This window comes from Scyliorhinus torazame, chromosome 2 (genome assembly GCF_047496885.1).
Source record: "Scyliorhinus torazame isolate Kashiwa2021f chromosome 2, sScyTor2.1, whole genome shotgun sequence".
Classification (NCBI taxonomy): domain Eukaryota; kingdom Metazoa; phylum Chordata; class Chondrichthyes; order Carcharhiniformes; family Scyliorhinidae; genus Scyliorhinus; species Scyliorhinus torazame.
The window spans coordinates 20,107,965-20,129,613 of NC_092708.1; the positions used below are offsets into that span (position 1 = coordinate 20,107,965).

The window sequence follows — 21,649 nt, forward strand, 5'->3', positions numbered from 1 at the left end:
TGTGTAGATCACATTGAATTGACCCTGCCTGGTGTGTAGATCACACTGAATTGAACCTGCCTAGTGTGTAGATCACACTGAATTGTACCTGCCTAGTGTGTAGATCACACTGAATTGAACCTGCGAGGTGAGCAGATCACACTGAATTTAACATGGCTGGTGTGTAGATCACACTGAATTTAACATGGCTGGTGAGTAGATCACACTGAATTTAACATGCCTGGTGAGTAGATTGCGCTCAATTTAACATGCCTGGTGAGTAGATCACATTGAATTGAACCCACCTGGTGTGTCGTTCACATTGAATTGACCCTGTCTGGTGGTGTAGATCACACTGAATTGAACCTGCGAGGTGAGCAGATCACACTGAATTTAACATGGCTGGTGTGTAGATCACACTGAATTTAACATGGCTGGTGAGTAGATCACACTGAATTTAACATGCCTGGTGAGTAGATTGCGCTCAATTTAACATGCCTGGTGAGTAGATCACATTGAATTGAACCCACCTGGTGTGTCGTTCACATTGAATTGACCCTGTCTGGTGGTGTAGATCACACTGAATTGAACCTGCCTGGTGCGTAGATCACACTGAATTGAACCTGCCTGGTGTGTAGATCACACTGAATTGAACCTGCCTGGTGTGTAGATCACACTGAATTGAACCTGCCTAGTGTGTAGATCACACTGAATTGTACCTGCAAGGTGAGTAGATCACACTGAATTGTACCTGTCTGGTGTGTAGATCACATTGAATTGACCCTGTCTGTTGTGTAGATCACATTGAATTGAACCTACCTGGTGTGTAGATCACATTGAATTGAATCTGCCTCGTGTGTCGATCACATTGAATTGTACCTGTCTGGTGAGTAGATCACATTGAATTGTACCTGCCTGGTGTGTAGATCACATTAAATTGAACTTTTCTAGTGAGTAGATCACGCTGAATTGAACCTGCCTGGTGTGTAGATCACACTGAATTGAACCTGCCTTTGTGAGTAGATCACACTTAATTGAACCTGCCTGGTTAGTAGATCACACTGAATTGAACCTGCCTGGTTAGTAGATCACACTGAATTGAACATGCCTGGTGTGTAGATGAAATGAAATGAAATGAAAATCGCTTATTGTCACAAGTAGGCTTCAAATGAAGTTGCCGTGAAAAGCCCCTTGTCACCACATTCCGGCGCCTGTTCGGGGAGGCTGGTACGGGATCACACTGAATTGAACGTGCCTGTGTGTAGATCACACTGAATTGAACCTGCGAGGTGAGTAGATCACACTGAATTTAACATGCCTGGTGTGTAGATCACACTGAATTGAACCTGCCTAGTGTGTAGATCACACTGAATTGAACCTGCGAGGTGAGTAGATCACACTGAATTTAACATGCCTGGTGTGTAGATCACATTGAATTGAACCTGCGAGGTGAGTAGATCACACTGAATTTAACATGCCTGGTGTGTAGATCACACTGAATTGAACCTGCCTAGTGTGCAGATCACACTGAATTGAACCTGCGAGGTGAGTAGATCACACTGAATTTAACATGTCTGGTGTGTAGATCACACTGAATTGAACCTGCCTAGTGTGCAGATCACACTGAATTGAACCTGCGAGGTGAGCAGATCACACTGAATTTAACATGCCTGGTGAGTAGATGTGGCAGGCGTGTGGTTGGTTGTGATATTTTATTTAAAGGCGAGGCTTTTGCAGATAAGCCTCCGCTATCCCCTCACATCTAATTGCTGGGTGCGATTACATCTGATTTGAATGATGTGTCGCTGTGGGCGGGGAGGCTGAATGTGGACCAAACTCCTCCCCCCCCCCCCCCCCTCCGCCCATTGCAGAGAGGGAGGCTGCCGAGGTTAAATACGGAGTGGGGGGGGCGAGGCAGAGTCACTGAAGACAGCGCTCACAGAGACCCTTCACCGGTTCGCAGTGTGAGACCGCAGGGAGGCAGAGACTCGGAAAGTAACCTGACCAAGTTGGGGGGGGGGAAACAAAATTCGGGCCCGATCATTATGGTGAGTGGGTCTGAGGACATGCAAATCATTTTGTAAAGTCTCTAAACTGGGCAGCAACCAAATCAAACCTCTGGCCTGTAAGTACGTTTGGGGGGAGTGTAAAGGATCGAAGGTGCGTGGACTTCTCCATGTATCAAGCGTGTCGCAGTGTTGCAGTTTCAAGAAATCCAGCTTAGAGTTGGTTTGTGGTCACACACGCGGCGGGAAGTGAAACTTTGCACTTTTCTTTTTGCATGGTGTGTGTGTGCCTCCAGTTCCAATTACATTTTTGTCAAAGGGCTACGTGTCTTGAGTGGGCTGGGGGAACGATTGGCCCGCGGATGCATGTGAGAGAGGGAAGGAAGGAGAGAGAGAGAGAGAAGGGAAGGGAGGGTGGTGGTGGCGGCGAGCGTGGGGAAGGAGCTGACAAAAGTGGAAAATTGACACGTAATCGGCTGGCGGCGGCTTTTGTTTTGATGTTGACACTCGCACCATTTCGCCCGGGACACCTGCAGGGCTGCAAGAGCAGAGGGAGGGTGGGTGAGGCAGGGCATGGTCCCAGGGGGTCAGGGGCAGACATTTGGGTCGGATCTGCAGTTTTTTTTTGGGGGGGGGGGGGGAAGCTCCCCAGACTGCCCTGTAACAGGAGCCGGGCTCACTGATAATCTGCTCTCTCCTCCCCAGGAATAGACCAGCTACCAAAATAGGTCATCGTCTGTATCCGCACACTCTGGGGAGATTCCATCAGAGGGGCAGAAGAGAGTGAACCCTCTAACCTGCACACATGCTCCCCCCCCCCCCCTCTCTCTCTCTCTCTTTAAACATAGTCACCGCAAAGACCTTGGACTGTGAAAGCTGACACTCTCTCCTTGGGGAGAGGACACATCACCAGACTGATCCCAGTGAATGGACTGGTGGGAAGGCCCATGACCTATTCTATTCCTCCCACCTGGATTTGCTGGGTGAAATGAAAATCGCTTATTGTCGCAAGTAGGCCCCAATGAAGTTACTGTGAAAAGCCCCGAGTCGCCACATTCCGGCGCCTGTTCGGGGAGGCTGGTACGGGAATTGAACCGTGCTGCTGGTCTGCTTTAAAAGCCAGTGATTTGGCCCAGTGTGCTGAAGCAGTTGTGTGGGGTTTTTTTTTTTTTGCAGTCACACGCCCCTCCTTATTTTTTGAGAGGCGCGAAGGGAGGGGGAAAAAAATGGTTTCTCTTTTGAAGGACTTAAAAAAAAAACGAGTGACATCCTGCTCGGAAACCAACCAGAGGAAATGATCACCACCTCACTTACCCCAGCAACAGCGCTCTGGGGAGGCCTGGTGTTAAGGAGCACCCTTCCCCACCCAGCAGGATGTCTATCAGTCACTGCCCCGGGTGGGGGAATGGTCAAGAATGCATCTTGAATGACCAAGGTTACATCTGTATTATCTATAGATTATAATGAACCAACCGTTATTTACAGTGTCGGTATAATTCCATTGAAATGTATTTACTTTAACCTCTTGGGCTTGAGTCGTGTCATATTTGAACAGTGTTAATGACCTTCCTGCCGTGAAATGTAGAATTTTATGCAAAATTAGCAGTCGGGAACTGTGAGTGTGATGGACCAGAAACAGGAACCAGAAATTCCTGTTGACTTGAGATATTCACAAAACTTGTTTTGGGGGGATTTTCTTTCCATGTTCAATTTTTCGGGGGCCATCCCCACTCCCCCAGAAACTCTGTGTACTCTTGGGTGTCCTGGGCCCCACTGTGCCCTACATTACTGTGTACACCCCATTGGAGTATTGTGAGCAGTTTTGGGCCCTGTATCTAAGGAAGGATGTGCTGGCCTTGAAGAGGGTCCAGAGGAGGTTCACAAGAATGATTCATAGAATCTACAGTGCAGAAGGAGGCCATTCGTCCCATCGAATCTGCACCAGCTCTTGGAAAGAGCACCTTACCCAAGGTCAACACCTCCACCCTATCCCCATACCCCAGTAACCCCACCCACCACTAAGGGTAGTTTTGGACACTAAGGGCAATTTATCATGGCCAATCCACCTAACCTGTGCATCTTTGGACCGTGGAAGGAAACCGGAGCACCCGGAGGAAACCCGCGCACACACGGGGAGGATGTGCAGACTCCGCACCGACAGTGACCCAAGTCAGAATCGAACCTGGGACCCTGGAGCTGTGAAGCAATTGTGCTAGCCACAATGCTACCGTGCTGCCCCATGGGCCCCATGATCCCTGGAATGAAGAACTTGTCATATAAGGAACGGTTGAGGACTCTAGGTCTGTACTCATTGGAGTTTAGAAGGATGAGAGGGGATATCATTGAAACGTACAAGATACTGCGAGGCCTGGATAGAATGGAAGTGGAGAGGATGTTTCCACTCGTAGGAAAAACTAGAACCAGCAGGCACAATCTCAGACTAACGGGACGATCCTTTAAAACTGTGAGGAGGAATTTCGTCAGCCAGAGGGTGGTGAATCTGTGGAACTCTTTGCCGCAGAAGGCTGTGGAGGCAAAATCACTGAGATAGATAAAGAACAAAGAAAAGTACAGCATAGGAACAGGACCTTCGGCCCTCCAAGCCTGTGCCAACCACGTTGCCCGTTTAAACTAAAAACTAATACACTTCCTGGGTCCGTATCCCTCTATTCCCATCCTATTCATGTATTTGTCAAGATGCCCCTTAAATGTCACGATCGTCCCTGCTTCCACCACCTCCTCTGGCAGCAAGTTCCAGGCACCCACTTATCAGGTCGCCCCTCAACCTCCGTCGTTCCAGTGAGAACAAACCGAGTTTATTCAACCGCTCCTCATAGCTAATGCCCTCCATACCAGGCAACATCCCGGTAAATCTCTTCTGCACCCTCTCTAAAGCCTCCACATCCTTCTGGTAGTGTGGCGACCAGAATTGAACACTACACTCCAAGTGTGGCCTAACTCAGGTTCTATACAACTGAAATATGACTTGCCAATTCTTATACTCAATGCCCCGGCCAATGAAGGCAAGCATGCCGTATGCCTTCTTGACTACCTTCTCCACCTGTGTTGCCCCTTTCAGTGACCCGTGGACCTGTACTCCTAGATCTCTCTGACTGTCAATACTCTTGAGGGTTCTACCATTCACTGTATATTCCCTACCTGAATTAGACCTTCCAAAATGCATTACCTCACATTTGTCCGGATTAAACTCCATCTGCCATCTCTCCGCCCAGTCTCCAAACAATCTAAATCCTGCTGTATCCTCAGACAGTCCTCATCGCTATCTGCAATTCCACCAACCTTTGTGTCGTCTGCAAACTTACTAATCAGACCAGTTACATTTTCCTCCAAATCATTTATATATACTCCGAACAGCAAAGGTCCCAGCACTGATCCCTACGGAACACCACTAGGAACATCCCGCCAATCGGAAAAGCACCCTTCCATTGCTACTCTCTGCCTTCTATGACCTATGATGTGGAGATGCCGGCGTTGGACTGGGGTGAGCACAGTACGAAGTCTTACAACACCAGGTTAAAGCCCAACAGGTTTGTTTCGATGTCACTAGCTTTCGGAGCGCTGCTCCTTCCTCAGGTGAATGAAGAGGTATGTTCCAGAAACACATATATAGACAGATTCAATGATGCCAGACAATGCTTGGAATGCGAGCAATAGCAGGTGATTAAATCTTTACAGATCCAGAGATGGGGTAACCCCAGGTTAAAGAGGTGTGAATTGTGTCAAGCCAGGATCCTCATTACCTCTGGCATTCCTCCCACCGGGTCCGCCACATACAGCAGCAGGTCGTCCGCATAAAGCGACACCCTATGCTCCTCCCCACCCCGCACCAACCCCCTCCAGTTCCTCGACTCTCTCAGTGCCATAGCCAGGGGTTCAATCGCCAGTGCGAAGAGCAGGGGGGACAGGGGACACCCCTGTCTCGTTCCTCGGTGCAACCGAAAGTACTCGGACCTCCTCCTATTTGTGGCCACACTCGCCATCGGGACCTCATACAACAGCCTAACCCATCTGACAAACCCCACCCCAAACCTGAACCTCTTCAGCACCTCCCACAGGTACCCCCACTCTACCCTATCGAAGGCTTTCTCAGCGTCCATCGCCACCACTATCTCCGCCTCCCCCTCCCTCGCCGGCATCATGATAACGTTCAAAAGCCTTTGCACATTCGCGTTCAACTGTCTCCCCTTCACAAACCCCGTCTGGTCTTCATGGATGATCTGCGGCACACAATCCTCAATCCTCGTGGCTAAGACCTTCGCCAGCACCTTGGCATCTACATTTAGCAAGGAAATCAGTCTGTAAGACCCACATTGCAGGGGATCCTTGTCCCGCTTCAGGATCAAGGAGATCAGTGCCCGGGACATCGTCGGGGTAAAGCCCCCCCCCCCCACCTCCCTTGCCTCATTGAAGGTCCTAACTAACAGCGGGCCCAACAGGTCCATATATTTTTTATAGAACTCGACCGGGAAACCGTCTGGCCCCGGTGCTTTCCATGCCTGCATGCTTCCTATCCCTTTGATCAGCTCCTCCAGCCCAATCGGGGCCCCCAATCCCGCCACCAGTCCCTCTTCCACCTTTGGAAACCTCAATTGGTCCAGGAAACGGCCCATCCCTCTCTCCTCCTGTGGGGGCTCGGGTCGGTACAATTCCTCGTAGAAGTCCCTGAAGACCCCATTGATGCCAACCCCACTCCGCACCACGCTCCCTCCCCTGTCCTTAACTCCCCCGATCTCCCTAGCTGCGTCCCGCTTCCGAAGCTGGCATCCGGCTTGCCTTTTCCCCATACTCGTAGACCGCCCCTGGGCCTTCCTCCACTGCACCTCCGCCTTCCTGGTGGTCACCAGGTCGAATTCGGCCTGGAGGCTGCGCCTCTTCCTCAACAGTCCTTCCTCAGGTTCTTCCGCATACCTCCTGTCTACCATCACCATCTCCCCCACCAGCCTCTCCCTCTCCCTCTGCTCCTTGTGGGCCCCAATGGAGATCAGCTCTCCCCTCACCACCGCCTTCAGTGCCTCCCATACCATCCCCACTCGGACCTCCCCGTTGTCGTTGGTCTCCAACTACCTCTCTATACTTCCTCGGACCCGCTCGCTCACCTCCTCGTCCGCCAACAGCCCCACCTCTAAGCGCCACAGCGGGCGCTGGTCCGTCTCCTCCCCCATCTCCAAGTCCACCCAATGTGGGGCGTGGTCCGAAATGGCTATTGCCGAATACTTGGTATCCTCTACTCTCGCTATCAACGCCCTACTCAAAATGAAAAAGTCGATTCGAGAATAAGCCTTATGGACATGTGAGAAGAATGAAAATTCTCTAGCCCCCGGCCTTGCAAATCTCCAAGGGTCCACCCCTCCCATTTGGTCCATAAATCCCCTCAACACTCTAGCCGCCGCCGGCTTCCTACCCGTCCTAGACCTGGAGCGATCCAGTGCCGGATCCAACACCGTGTTAAAGTCTCCCCCCATTGTCAGGCCCCCCACTTCCAAGTCTGGGATCCGACCCAACATACGCCGCATAAAACCCGCATCGTCCCAGTTCGGAGCATACACGTTGACCAGTACCACCCTCTCTCCCTGCAACTTACCACTTACCATTATGTACCTACCGCCATTATCTGCCACAATGCTCGACGCCTCGAATAACACCTTTCCCACCAAGATCGCCACCCCTCGATTTTTGGCATCTAGCCCCGAGTGAAACACCTGACCTACCCACCCTTTCCTCAGTCTTACCTGGTCTGCCACCTTCAGGTGTGTCTCCTGGAGCATAACCACATCCGCCTTCAGCCCCTTCAGGTGCGCGAACACGCAGGCCCGCTTAACCGGCCCATTCAGTCCCCTTACATTCCAAGTTATCAGCCGGATCAGGGGGCTACCCGCCCTCTCCCCCGCCGACTAGCCATGACCCCTCCTCGGCCAGCCACGCGCCCGCACCCCACACCCGGCCCGTTCCCCACAGCGGCATACCCCCATCTCGACCCACCCCACTCGCTCCAGCTCCTCCTTGATCTTAGCAGCAGCAACTCGATTCCCCCCCACCCACCCCCCCACGGCTAGGACCCATCCTAGCTGGTTTACTCCCCCCATTGTACTTCCGCAAGTCAGCTGACTCCTGCTGACCCCGGCCACTCCCGCCTCCCCTTCGACTCCTCCCATTGTGTGGCACACCCTCCTCTCCCGCTCCCCATTCACAGGCTCTCCCCCTCCGTTCTAAGCGCGGGAAACAATCCTCGCTTCCCCGCCCCCCCCCCCCCCCCCCAGTCTTCGGCGCGGGAAAATAATCCCGCGCTCTCCACCGACCAGGCCCCGCCACCAACCAAAACAGTGCCCAACCCGCCCCATCCACCCTCCCCAACCCGAAAGAGAAAAACACAGAGAAAAAGAAACCCAAAACAATGCAAAGGCCCCCCCCCCCCCCCCCGAACCAAAAATAGGCATAACATATCCACCGCAGTCCCCAATCGCCCATCCCGACCCTCAGTCTGTGTCCAGCTTCTCGGCCTGAACAAAGGCCCACACCTCCGGAGACTCAAAATAATGGTGCCGGTCCTTGTAGGTAACCCACAGTCGCGCCGGCTGCTACATGCAAACTTCACCCCCTTCCTGTGCAGCACCGCCTTCGCTCGATTGTACCCGGCCCTCCTCTTCGCCACCTCCGCACTCCAGTCCTGATATATCCGACCCTCCGCGTTCCCCCACCTGCTGCTCTCCTTCTTGGCCCACCTGAGCATACACTCCCGATCGACGAACCGATAGAACCTCACCAGCACCGCCCGCGGAGGCTCGTTAGCCTTGGGCCTCCTCGCCAACACTCTATGGGCCCCTTCCAGCTCCAGGGGCCCCTGGAAGGACCCCGCTCCCATCAGCGAGTTCAACATGGTGACCACATAGGCCCCCACGTCCGGCCCCTCCAGCCCCTCCGGGAGGCCCAGAATCCGCAGATTCTTCCGCCTCGACCGATTCTCCATCTCCTCGAACCTCTCCTGCCATTTCTTGTGGAGCGCCTCGTGCGCCTCCACCTTTACCGCCAGGACTAAGATCTCGTCCTCATTGCCAGAGATCTTTTGTTGAGCCTCTCGGATCGCCACCCCCTGGGCCGTCTGTGTCTCCAGCAGCTTATCAATAGAAGCCTTCATCGGCTCTAGCAGGTCCGTTTTAATCTCTCTGAGGCAGCGCTGGATACCCTCCTGTTGCTCCTCCGCCCACTACATCCACGCTGCCTGGTCTCCGCCCACTGCCATTTTGTCCTTCTTCCCTCCCTTCTTCTGGTCCACCACCACCTTTTTTGTCGCCCCGCTCCTAGTTAAAGCCATATACTGACAGGGAGCTATTATTAACTCCTTCCCACACCGGGAAACGTTGAAAAAGTGCCCTTGGGGGCCCTGAAAAGAGCCCAAAAGTCCCTTTTTGCAGGAGCCGCCGAATGTGCGACTTAGCTCCGCATAGCCGCAACCGAAAGTCTCGAGAGGGAATCCTTTTGGCAGTGTTCGCTTCACCAATCTACCCCAAAATGTCTGTGGAAACTCCTGAAAAAGGTCTAAGAGTCCGTTCCAGACGGGAGCTGCCGAATGCGCGACCTACTCCTCCATGGCCGCCACCGGAAGCCTCGTCCCCGCTTCTTCAGTGGCCTTGATGAGATCTTTTCACAGTTGTTCCCTCTGCTGCTAGAATTCGGCTTTGATACAGGCCCTCAGGTCAGCTTGCAGCTTTAAGCTTGCCCTTCCCCCGCCTGCATGCTGGAAGAGGCCCTGTTTATCCTGTTGCAGCCAAATCTCTCACTGTTTCTGCCGGGTCTGGTTGCCAAAAGACATACCATTCCTGGGGGACACTGTCAGGGGAATGCTGCAGTCTTCTTCCCACACCGGGAAATGTCAAACAAATGCCGTGGGGGCCCTGTAAAAGAGCCCAAAAGTCCGTTCCAAGTGGGAGCTGCCGAATATGCGACCTAGCTCTGCATAGCCGCACCCGGAAGTCGGTTAGTCAGAGTTAAGGAGAGATTGACCTTCTAATCTGCTCCCCTCCTTCAGCCCCCTCTCTAACTATAAATTCCATCACACGTCTACCCCTCTTCAGTTATGAAGAAGGGTCATATTGGACTCAATGTGGTAACTCTGTCCCTCTCTCCACCGACATTGCTGGACCCGCTGAGTTAATGCAGCACTTTTTATATTTGCTGCTGACGCACACCAAGTTCACACTCGTTCCCTTACCTGGAGACTTTAGCCCGAACAGCCCGGTGTTCACAATAGCTAAACCTCTTTGCAAGGGACCAAGGATCGGCAGGGCTGGCAAAGGTTTGGAATTACACAGCACAGAGAGAGACTGTTTGGCCCATCCTGCGTGCGTTGGCGCTTTTGAGGCACGGATCCCACTCTTTTCCCCTGCATCCCGGTAAATTTGCCCCTTCAAGTATTTATCCGATTCCCTTTTGAATGTTCCGATGTCAGAAAGCACTCTCTTCCCCTCCCTCCACGCGCCTGCCTGTCGCCTCCTCCTGTCCCTATATTCTTGTTACATTATCTTTTTGTTTTGCCTTGGGATCAATTAAGTGCAAGATGTAACCATGTCATTCTGTAGCACCCTACAGACTAGTCTCTCTGCAGTGACCACTGGCTCTGGTTCATAATTGTCCTCCAACGATGCTAAATTGGAGATTGACTTTGGAACCCTCTACCTTAGAAGATGTTGGATATGGGGGAGTGGGGTTGCTGAATATTTTTAATGTGGGGAGATACATCGGGGAGGAGATGGGAATGTGGAATTCGAAACACAATACACTTCAGCCACGATCTTATTGAATGGAGCAGTGGGTTTGAGGGGCTGAATGGCCTACTGCTGTTCCTAATTTGTATGTTCTATCTTGTTGGTGCACTTAGCTGGGAGCACTGGTCTTCCACCTGTTCCTCAACTGTGTTACAGTGTGTTTGGTCCAGTGGGTAGCCCTCTCGCCTCAGCGTCAGAAGATTGCGGGATTCAAGCCCCACTCGAGGCTCAGAATCCAGGCTGATTTTCCCAATGCTACATCAGGGATTCTGTGTTCCCGACGTCGAATCAAAGTTTCATCTGCTCTCGCAGGCGAATGGGAAGGATCTCACAGACACCGTTTTGAAGAAGAATGTGGGAGTTTCCCCTGGTTTAGGCGTCTGGCTACCAACCAGAGAACGGGTTTAAAAAAAGAATTATCTGGGGTGAGATTCTCCGTAAACGGTGCGATGACCGGCGCCAAAAACGGCGCAAATCAGTCCGGCATTGCGCCGCCCCAAAGGTGCGGAATCCTCCGCATCTTGAGCGGCCGAGCCCTAACCTTGAGGGGCTAGGCCCGCGCCGGACTGATTTCCACCCCGCCAGCTGGCGGGAAAGGCCTTTGGTGCCCTGCCAGCAGGCGCGGAAATGACATTGCCGGGCGCGCATGCGCAGGAGCATCAGCGGCCGCTGACGGCATCCCGCGCATGCGCAGTGGAGGGGGTCTCTTCCTCCTCCGCCATGGTGGAGACCGTGGCGAAGGCGGAAGGAAAAGAGTGCCCCCACGGCACGGGCCCGCCCGCGGATCGGTGGGCCTCGATCGCGGGCCAGGCCACCGTGCCCCCCCCCCCGGGGCCAGATCGCCCCAGGAGCCCGCCTGCGCCGCCTTGTCCCGCCGGTAAGAGAGGTGATTTAACCCACGCTGGCGCGAAAGGCATTCCAGCAGCGGGACTTCGGCCCATCCGGGCCGGAGAATCGCCGGGGGGTGGGGTGGGGGGGGGGGGGCGCCATTCCCGCCCCCGCCGAATCTCCGGTGCCGGAGAATTCGGCAACCGGCGGGGGCGGGATTCACGCCAGCCCCCGGCGATTCTCCGACCCTGCGAGAGGTCGGAGAATCCCGCCCCAGGTCTCTATCACATTTTGGGCTGGATTCTCCCAGCCCTGGGCCAGGCCGGAGAATCCCTGCTGCGACCAGGCCACGCCGCCCCGATGCTGGCAAGCGATTCTCTGCAGAGCGGAGAATCGGCGCCATTGGCGCCAGCCTGGTTGGCGCGGCGCCGGTCGGGTGCCGCTCTACACGGCCCCCCCGCCCCGCGATTCTCCGGCCCGCATGGGCCGAGCGGCCGTAAGGAAAAAAACGAGTCCCACCGGCGCCGTTCTAACCCGCTCTGAGCGGGCGGATCTCGACGCTGGAGGGTCGGGTGGTGGGGGAGGGGGGCTCCGACTGCGGCGGGGGGGCCTCAGATGTGGCTTGGCCCGCGATCGGGGCCCACCGATTGGCCTCTCTAGCTGGGGGCCTTCTTTCCTACGCGCCGGCCCCTGTAGCCCTGCGCCATGTTGCGTCGGGGCCGGCGCGTTGAAGGAGGCCACTGCGCACGCGCGGATCCCACGGCGCACAGTTCGCGCCGGGATCGGCAGCTGGAGTGGCGCGAACCGCTCCAGCGCCGTGCTGGCCCCCGTAGGGGGCCAGAATTAGTCCTGGCAGCGGCTCGTTCACGCCGTCCTAAAACACGACGGCGTTTACGACGGCGTAGACCCTCTGCCGCGGGATTGGAGAATCCCGGCCAGTGTTTGCTGTGTTTCCTACATTGCAATAGTGATCACTCGTCATAAAGCATTTGATTGGCTGTAAAAGTCCTTGGAACATCCTGAGGTTGAGAACGGCACTTCCCTGCCTTCTTTTCTTTCGGTCCTTCCTTGTTGCACTGTAAGGACAAGAGCAATAGATACATGGAAACCCCATCACCTTCAACCTCCACTCCCAGTCACTCCCACTACCCTGACTTGGAAATATACCGCCCTTTCCTTCACTGCCCCTGGGTCAAAATCCTGGAATTCCCTCTCTAACAGCACAGTGGGTGTACCTACACCTCATCTCGCTACTTAAATATACAGTATATTGAAATAATTAAAAGCTTGTAGTTATAGAGAAGCTCATCACATCACTCGGAATCATAAAGCTATTCATGGCTGGAGTTTCCTCTTTGAACATATTTTCGGGTGATGCCCCGTGTTGTATCCATCCTACCAATGGCAAATATTCTCCCAACCTCATTGACTACTCCCAAACGTAAATGGCTATAAATGAACAATGGGTTGCCAACTCCATTGTACATGATCCTGGAGATGCCATCACATGAGCTCCTGCCCGCTTTCGACTGCCCAGTCCTATATTCCTGCCATTGGCCATCCAACTTGTCCATTCCACCTTGTTCCCGCTTGGTGGGAAGAGTTAGCGTTTTCTCTCTCGATTTTGGGCTAAGAGTGATGTCCTGAAGATCAGTCTTTAATTTATAGAGACTCCAGGACATTCTGGAGGATTGGTACCAAGGTCACAGCAAACCCCTGCCATACGTTAAAAACTTGAAGTTTTAATTCATTTCTCCCTCTCATCGGCACATAAGACCCTGCAATTTGGGGATGCATTTTCAATTTTCCTTGCACTTATTCCATACACAATGTATAATAAGAAAGACTAGTTTATGAGGAGACGGCTTTGAATAAGGTTCAGAATTCGACTGAAGAGACGGGGATCTGATTGCTCACTCCCACACCTTGCATTTGAGAATCTGGAAGTGTGGTTAGTCTAGTGGGCAGAGATTTGTTCTGACTTGGGGAAGGATTAAGATTCAGGAGGTTTGGGTGTATTGTAGTTACAACGTGTGTAACAGGCAACCTGTTAAACCACACAAATTGCTTCTTGCCCAGAGGACATTCAAGGCCCATGCACATTGACTGTTGGGCACATAATCGAGACTGGTGCTCCGGGTGGGCCGACAGGGAGTGACACGATGGCGGAGGTGCCGTCTTTCAGATGAGTTGATAACCTGACGCATCATCTGGCATTTCAGGTGAACACGAAAGATCCCATGGTACCATTTTGTAGAAGAGCAGGGGGAGATCTCCCTGGTGTCCTGGGTGACACTTACCCCTCCACCAAAGAAGTCTTGCAACACCAGGTTAAAGTCCCAACAGGTTTGTTTCGAACCACTAGCTTCCGGAGCGCAGCTCCTTCCTCAGGTGAATGAAGAGGTGGGTTCCAGAAACAGGGAACATTCACCTCATTCGCCTGAGGAAGGAGCTGCGCTCCGAAAGCTAGTGATTTGAAACAAACCTGTTGGACTATAACCTGGTGTTGTAAGACTTCTTGCTGTGCTCACCCCAGTCCAACGCCGGCATCTTCACATCGTGCCCTCCACCAAAGTTAAACCTTATATACAGAGATGACCGGGCCATTGTCACATTGCTGTCTCTGGGAGCTCCAACACCTCATCCCAAATTCCTGTGCGCAAATTGGTTGCCAAGATTCCTCCATTCCAACAGCGACTCCACTTCAAAAGTGCTCCACTGACTGTGCAGCACTTTGGGACATTGTGAAAGGGGGCTACACGAATGCAGGTTCTTTTCGGTAAATGACTGCAGCACACCCACCCTCCTTTTATACAACGCAATGCCTGAGAATTTGTGTTTTGCCCGGATAAAGTGCGCACTGTAGAGACCATTGCCTCCACCTAATTCAGAAAGAACTGGGAAATACCCGAGCAAGAAATACATTCCATTGCAGTGTTGTAACCACAAACTCCATTCAGTTTGGATGTACCCTGTGCCTGTTTGTGCAGGACTTGTGTAAGCATGTATAGTTGAGTTTACTTCTGTGCTGAGATGAGGGAGTGTTGAAGCATTCCAGTGTTGTGCCATTCTAATTTTCCTGATCTATTTTCACAATCCTAATTTTTCTTTGTAAATGTAAATTGCTTATTGTCACAAGTAGGCCTTTTTCCTCGGATGGTGATGTCTAGCACGAGGGGACATAGCTTTAAATTGAGGGGAGATAGATATAAGACAGACGTCAGAGGTAGGTTCTTTACTCGGAGAGTAGTAAGGGCGTCGAATGCCCTGCCTGCAACAGTAGTGGACTCACCAACACTAAGGGCATTCAAATGGTCATTGGATAGGCATATGGACGATAAGGGAATAGTGTAGATGGGCTTTAGAGTGGTTTCACAGGTCGGTGCAACATGGAGGGCCGAAGGGCCTGTACTGCGCTGTAATGTTCTATGTTCTAGGCTTCAAATGAAGTTACTGTGAAAAGCCCCGAGTCGCCACATTCCAGCGCCTGTTCGGGGAGGCTGGTACGGGAATTGAACCGTGCTGCTGGCCTGCTTTCAAAGCCAGCGATTTAGCCCTGAGCTAAACCAGCCCCTAATGTCCCTTTTATGCGCTCCCTGACTTCTCTCTCTTACCTTCCAGCTTTGAATGATCCACCATGAGTGCTCATTGAGTTACCCAGATTCAGTTCACACTCAGCAGATCCTGCCAATTGTGTGATTTAAAAACAAAAAATTAGTTTGACAGGCCAGTATTTGTTGCCCACCCCTAATTGCCCGAAAACTGAGTGTCTCGCTCGGCCATTTCAGAGGGCAATTAAGTCTCAACCACATTGCTGTGGAGCTGTTGTCACGTGTAGGCCACACCAGGTAAAGGTGGGCAGGAGGGTTGCATAGTGGTTAGCACAATTGCTTCACAGCTCCAGGGTTCCCGGCTTGGGTCACTGTCTGTGCGAAGTCTGCACATCCTCCCCGTGTCTGCGTGGGTTTCCTCCGGGTGCTCCGGTTTCCTCCCACAGTCCAAAGATGTGCTGGTTAGGTGGATTGGCCAGGATAAATTGCCCTTAGTGTCCAAAATTGCCCTTGGTGTTGGGTGGGGTTACTGGGTTATGGGGATAGGGTTTGGGTAGGGTGCTCTTTCCAAGAGCCCGTGCAGACTCGATGGGCCGAATGGCCTCCTGCTGCACTGTAAATTCTATGATTCTTTTCCTAAAGGATGTGAGTGAACCAGATGGGTTTTTACAACAATCAATGATCATTTCACAGTCACCGTAACTAGGACTTGGGCCTTGATCTTTGCTCCGGGATTGGAAACGCAAAATCAGGACATTTCCCGACCCGGGGGAAATGTACTCTGGAAGTTGGAATTTTCATTCTGGGGGTTCACTGGGAGTTAGGCCCACCTCTCCCAGAACGAGTGTGGAGGCTGTGGGTGCCGAGCCAGGCTGGGCGGAAGACCTGTCTCTGTGCTCCGTCACTTTGTCAAAGTTTGAAAAAACAACAATAAGCCAAAACACATCCCTACACCCCTTACATGCACTCGCCTCCCCTGAACCCTCCCCATGCTCCGTCCATGCCAAGTCATGTCTTTATATATCCTCCATGCCAACCTATACTCTTGTACCCATAGCAAACAATGTTTTTTAACACTCCAAACTATTTTAATTTAAAGGGCGGGGTATTTAAATGCCTTGAGTGCTCCCTTTGACAGTTGCTTTTGATAGGTTCTCTTTGCAGTTTTGGCAGGTCCCTATTACAGGTGCTTCTGACAATTTTGCCAGTTGAGCTCATAGAATCATAGAATTTACAGTGCAGAAGGAGGCCATTTGGCCCATCGAGTCTGCACTAGCTCTTGGAAAGAGCACCCTATACTCAAGCCCAAACGCCACCCTAGCACTGTAACCCAGTAACCCCACTTAACCTTTTTGGACACTAAGGGCAATTTAACATGGCCAATCCACCTAACCCTTACATCTTTGGACTTGAGGGCTTGCGCACATTTATGCCTACTTTTAACAATTCCAAACAGTGCCAACCTACCCCAAAGGGCACCTTACCGCCACCAAAGGTGGGACCAGATGCAAAGGCATACCGTACTTCTCCAAAGGGCTATCCTGACTATCCAAATGCATCCACCAAGCTGAGACCTGCTGTTACCTGGTCTAAACTGCACATTCCAGGTATCAGAATCCTGATCTACCTGATCATTTTTATGGCCAGTTACCTCAATTAACCACACATGCATGAAACGTGTACTCCCCCACCCCGGCTATAATGGGAAGTGCAATGTTCGGGTGTGACGTAGGCTGCCATTTTCACCACAAAAGAGAGGTTCTCTGCCATGGTGAAAATCTGGGCCTTGCTTTTATTTCCAGAGGCGGGATTCTCTGTCCCACCGCACCAGTTTCCTGGTGCGGCGCGCCCCCCGTTGGCAGCGGGATCCTGCAGCCGGCCAATGGGATTTCCCATTGTGGGCACCCCCGCGCGGTCGGAAGATCCACGGTCGTTCGCGCGCTGCCGGCGAAACGGAAAATCCCGCCAGCGGAGAATCCAGCCCCAGGTGTTTTGTCTATTAATTGAATTTAAATTCCACCAGCCGTTGCGATGGGATTTGACCCCATGTTTCCCAAGCATAAGTCTGGATCTCTGGGGATTATTAGCCCAGTGACGTGACCTCTCCCACCATCAGCCCCTGAAAATAACAACGGTGCTTGTGTTGAAGTTGCTGTGTTCATTCCCTATCCGCCGTCATCTTGGATGATCATGGGCCTTCTTCCTGGAACTGTCAGAGGCCATGGGGTGGTGGTGCTCCCCTGATCAGGTGTGAAGTGATGTGTCTGAGGTCAGGTTGGGGTGCCATTTGAAAGTGACGGCCTTCCCAGGCCATTACTGCTCTTGTCCGTTTCTGTGCTGGAGGTCCCAGCGCTGGGCGATGCTGCTGGGATATTGACTAAGAGCACAGGGCAGTCCAACTGAGATATTGTACAGATTGCCCCCCCCCCCCCCAAATGTGTTGGGTGTTCTGGATCACATACAGGTCACCAACTTGAAGTAGTGCAACACTATTTTATTAGAAGGTTAACTATTTAAACATATTCTCACTGTGGGTAAATACGATACCAGCTTTAACTAAAGACCTTTGCCTTGTCCTAACCAGTCGATGCACTCAGCACATGGTGAATGTCTGTGTTGCAGGCTGTGAGCTCTGTGCTCCGAGCTAGCTGCTACTCGAATGAGTGGGAACTCTGATGTCCTCTGACTTTATAGTGCGTGTGCTCTCACTGGTGATTGGCTGCAGTGTGTCTGCACCATGATATACTGGTGTATATTATGCCCCCCCCCCGCCTTCCCCTCCCATGTTCATTTCCATATGTTTGTTTCCCAGCTGATATTTGTCTTTTAGTACACGGGACAGGATCTAAAGAATTTAACAGCCTTTGCAAGGATACCCTGTCCCAGTTAGCATGTCTATAATTACAAGGGGCCTAAGCATAGAAAGATTTGGAAACAAATGGGCCATAAGCCCGACCATGTACATTTGATCCATAATAGGCTCCAGCCTCGGCAGAATATAATCTCCCAGTATTACAGTTGTCTGTGTCACTCGCAACTTCCTCATTACACTCCCAAGGTCGTTCCTCTTTTATTTTGCTATCTGTCCTGCCCCTCCACTGTTCGAACGAACCTCTGCGGTTCAATTTATGATTGTTTGTTCTTTTAAGAAGCGTAGCCTCTGGAGGTTGCAAACAGCTTTATTCCAATGAAGAGATTATCATTGTATATCTGTGATCAGTAATCCTGTCTCTTCAGCTGAATCCCGTGAGTTATTACTCGTTAATTTAACTGAGAGAAGAAGGAATTAATCTGCATTTATATAGCGCCTTTCAAGATCTCAGGCTATGCCTCCATTAAATGGCTGGCAAGCTAGACAATGGTGAATGACCACAACAGTCTGAGCTGGGAGCGGGTCGATGTTTGTCTTGTGTCAATATTTAATTTAATTTATTTTTTATTCGTCCATTGGATGTGGGCGTTGCTGGCTGGCCCAACATTTATTGCCCATCCCTGAGGGCATTTAAGAGTCAACCACATTGCTGTGGGTCTGGAGTCACATGTACACCAGACAATGCAAGGACGGCAGTTTTCCTTCCCCAAAGGACATTAGTTAACCAGATGAGGTTTTTCCGCAATGGGTTTATGGCCACCTTTTAAGCTTTTAATTCCAGATTTTTATTGAATTCAAATTGGGCAGCACGGTAGCACAAGTGGATAGCACTGTGGCTTCACAGCGCCAGGGTCCCAGGTTCGATGTCCCACTGGGTCACTGTCTGTGTGGAGTCTGCACGTTCTCCCCGTGTGTGCGTGGGTTTCCTCCGGGTGCTCCGGTTTCCTCCCATAGTCCAAAGATGTGCAGGTTAGGTAGATTGGCCATGCTAAATTGCCCTTAGAGTCCAAAAAGGTTAGGTGGGGTTATTGGGTTACGGGGATAGGGTGGAAGTGAAGGCTTAAGTGGGTCGGTATAGGCTCGATGGGCCGAATGGCCTACTGCACTGTATGTTCTATGTTCTAAATCTCACTATATGCTGTGGTGGGATTCGAACCTGGGTCCCCAGAGCATAACTCTGGGTCTCTGGAGTATTAGTCCAGTGGCAATACCACTGGACCAGAGTACTTAGTTTTGTGGGACTAGAGGTACAGCTTGGTAACCCGTTCCATGCCAGGGATCAATGGGCAGGTGCGTTACCACCACCCCCACCACTTGTTGAAACATAAGAGTGACGGTAACATCTTAAAAATCTTTATTTAAATAATTATCTTAAGGAAGTTTTGTGACGCAGTGGACACCATCTCTGCCTGTGAGCCACAAGCCCTGTGTTCAGGTCCCACCCGAGGACTTGGATTGGATTTGTTTATTGTCAGGTGTACCAAGGTACGGTGAAAAGTATTTTTCTGCGAGCAGCTCAAACAGATCATTAAGTACATGAGAAGACAATAAAATACATAACAGGGCAACACAAGGTCCACAATGTAACTACATAACACCGGCATCGGGTGAAGCTTGCAGGAGTGTAGTATTAATCAGGTCAGTCCATAAGAGGGTCGTTTAGGAGTCTGGTAACAGCGGGGAAGAAGCTGTTTTCAGTCTGTTCGTGCGTGTTCTCAGACTTTTGTATCTCCTGCCCGATGGAAGAAGTTGGAAGAGTGAGTAAGCCGGGTGGGAGGGGTCTTTGATTATGCTGCCCGCTTTCCCAAGGCAGCGGGAGGGGTAGATAGAGTCAATGGATAGAGTCAACTTGATGGTTAAGGAAGATGTGTTCATAATGTGGTCAATTAGGTTGAGTCGTAACCATCAAATCCTTCCGACAGACGCCAGTGGTAAGAGTGGGCCAGATTCCTGGTCACCATGCGATGGAAGGAAAATTCCTCGGCCATCACTAGCCATAACCCATAGTGCAACATGCCCATTGTGCAAGTTATTGGTGCAAATTGGACTTCCTGAGTGAGGTGTAACAATTGTTATTTAAATAAGGCTGCAACCAGTTTTGTGCAGGGGGACTGGGTGCCGGTTATTGAGGTCCTCTCAAAGATTGCGTGGGGGGTGATGTGTTGGGTACTCTGCTACATAGACAAACCAACACAGTGGTTACTGAGGTTCGATCATAACCCTAGAATCTGTGGGCCTATTCCTAATACTATCTTGTAGTGGCACTCAGCACATGGTGGATGTCTGAGTGGCTTGCTATGAGCTCTGTGCCCTGAGCTGTCTCCTGCTGGAATCCTCAGGAAGTGTCGTGCTCCCTGTTTTGTACTGTGTATGCTCTTGCCTGTGATTGGCTGTGGTGTGTGTGTGTTGATTGGTCCTTGATCTGTCCATCAGTATGTATGTGCTGGAGGGGTGCTCACCACATCTGGGCAAGATGCCTGTCGCATTGATTTTTCATACCATTGTTGGGCCCGTTCTCGAAGACCCAAGAGGTCCTGGTAGTGATTTATTTCACAAGATACTGAGAATCATTGAATGATGCAGTGAAGGGATAACCATTCGGCCCGTTATGGCCATGCTGGACCTTCCGGCGGTGCCGTTCATTCCCCCTTGCACTTTCACTCCCTGCAACCTCTTTCTCATTTTCAAGTGTTTATCCAATTCTCTTTTGAAAGTTCCTATTGAATCGGCTTCCGCCGCCTCTTCGGGCCGCACGGGGCAGATGAAGGCCACCTCAGCCCTTCTTAATTCACCTGTCCAGTAAAAAGATCCTCCGCCACCGCATCTATCAATCCCAAAATGCTTCCCGGGCTCTCTGCTCTGCCCCTCGATGTGTGACGTCGAACATTTTTGTTTTAACAGCCTGACTCACAGGAAACCTTGAGGACTGACAGGTTGGCATGGAAACCATTGTGGGCAGGGAAGACGGCCTAAATATATCTCTGTACAGAATCTTGTTTTGCAGAGTGTGCTGACGTTGAGCAAGGAGGGGTTGGGGTGGAATAAAACTAAACTGGAGGACATTTGATTTTCTCTCTCTCTCTCTCTCCTGATCCTATCACCTCTTTCTTTAATTATCAGCAGAAACACCTCAATTAGACCACCCCTTAATCTTCTACACTCAAACATACATCTGCCTTGTCCTAATAAAAAAAATGTTTCTTTGTTTTTATAAATTTAGAGTACCTAATTAATTTTTTCCAATTAAGGGGAAATTTAACGTGGCCAATCCACCTCCCCTGCACATCTTTGGGTTGTGGGGTTGAAACCCATGCAGACACCGTGAGAATGTGCAAACTCCACACGGACAGTGACCCAGGGCCGGGATTCGAACCCGGGTCCTCCGTGCCGTAGGCAGCAGTGCTAACCACTGTGCTGCCCGTTCTGGTAATTCAACCCTTACACTCCCAGCGTCGTCCTGGTGAATCTCTCCCCACTTCTTGAGGTGAGGTGCTCAGAACTGAACACAGTTACTCCAGATGTGGCGCAACTAGGGTCTTGCGTAACTCTATCATCACTTCCTCCCCATTTATGTCCCAAACTCCCTTGAGATGTCGGTTAGCAATCCATTAGCCTCTTTCATTTTTTTGTTCC

The 21,649-nt window shown here is 51.4% G+C and overlaps 1 protein-coding gene across 1 annotated transcript in view; it reads left to right on the plus strand.

Moving 5' to 3' along the window:
• The first annotated feature begins 1,855 nt into the window (after positions 1 to 1,855).
• Positions 1,856 to 21,649, plus strand: part of LOC140386694 (tubulin alpha-4A chain) — a 54,509-nt gene continuing 34,715 nt past the window's right edge. Inside the window, exon 1 of the mRNA XM_072469259.1 lies at positions 1,856 to 2,027. Within this exon, the coding sequence (XP_072325360.1) occupies positions 2,025 to 2,027 (3 nt within the window). The 5' untranslated portion in view covers positions 1,856 to 2,024. The remainder of the gene's footprint in view (positions 2,028 to 21,649) is intronic.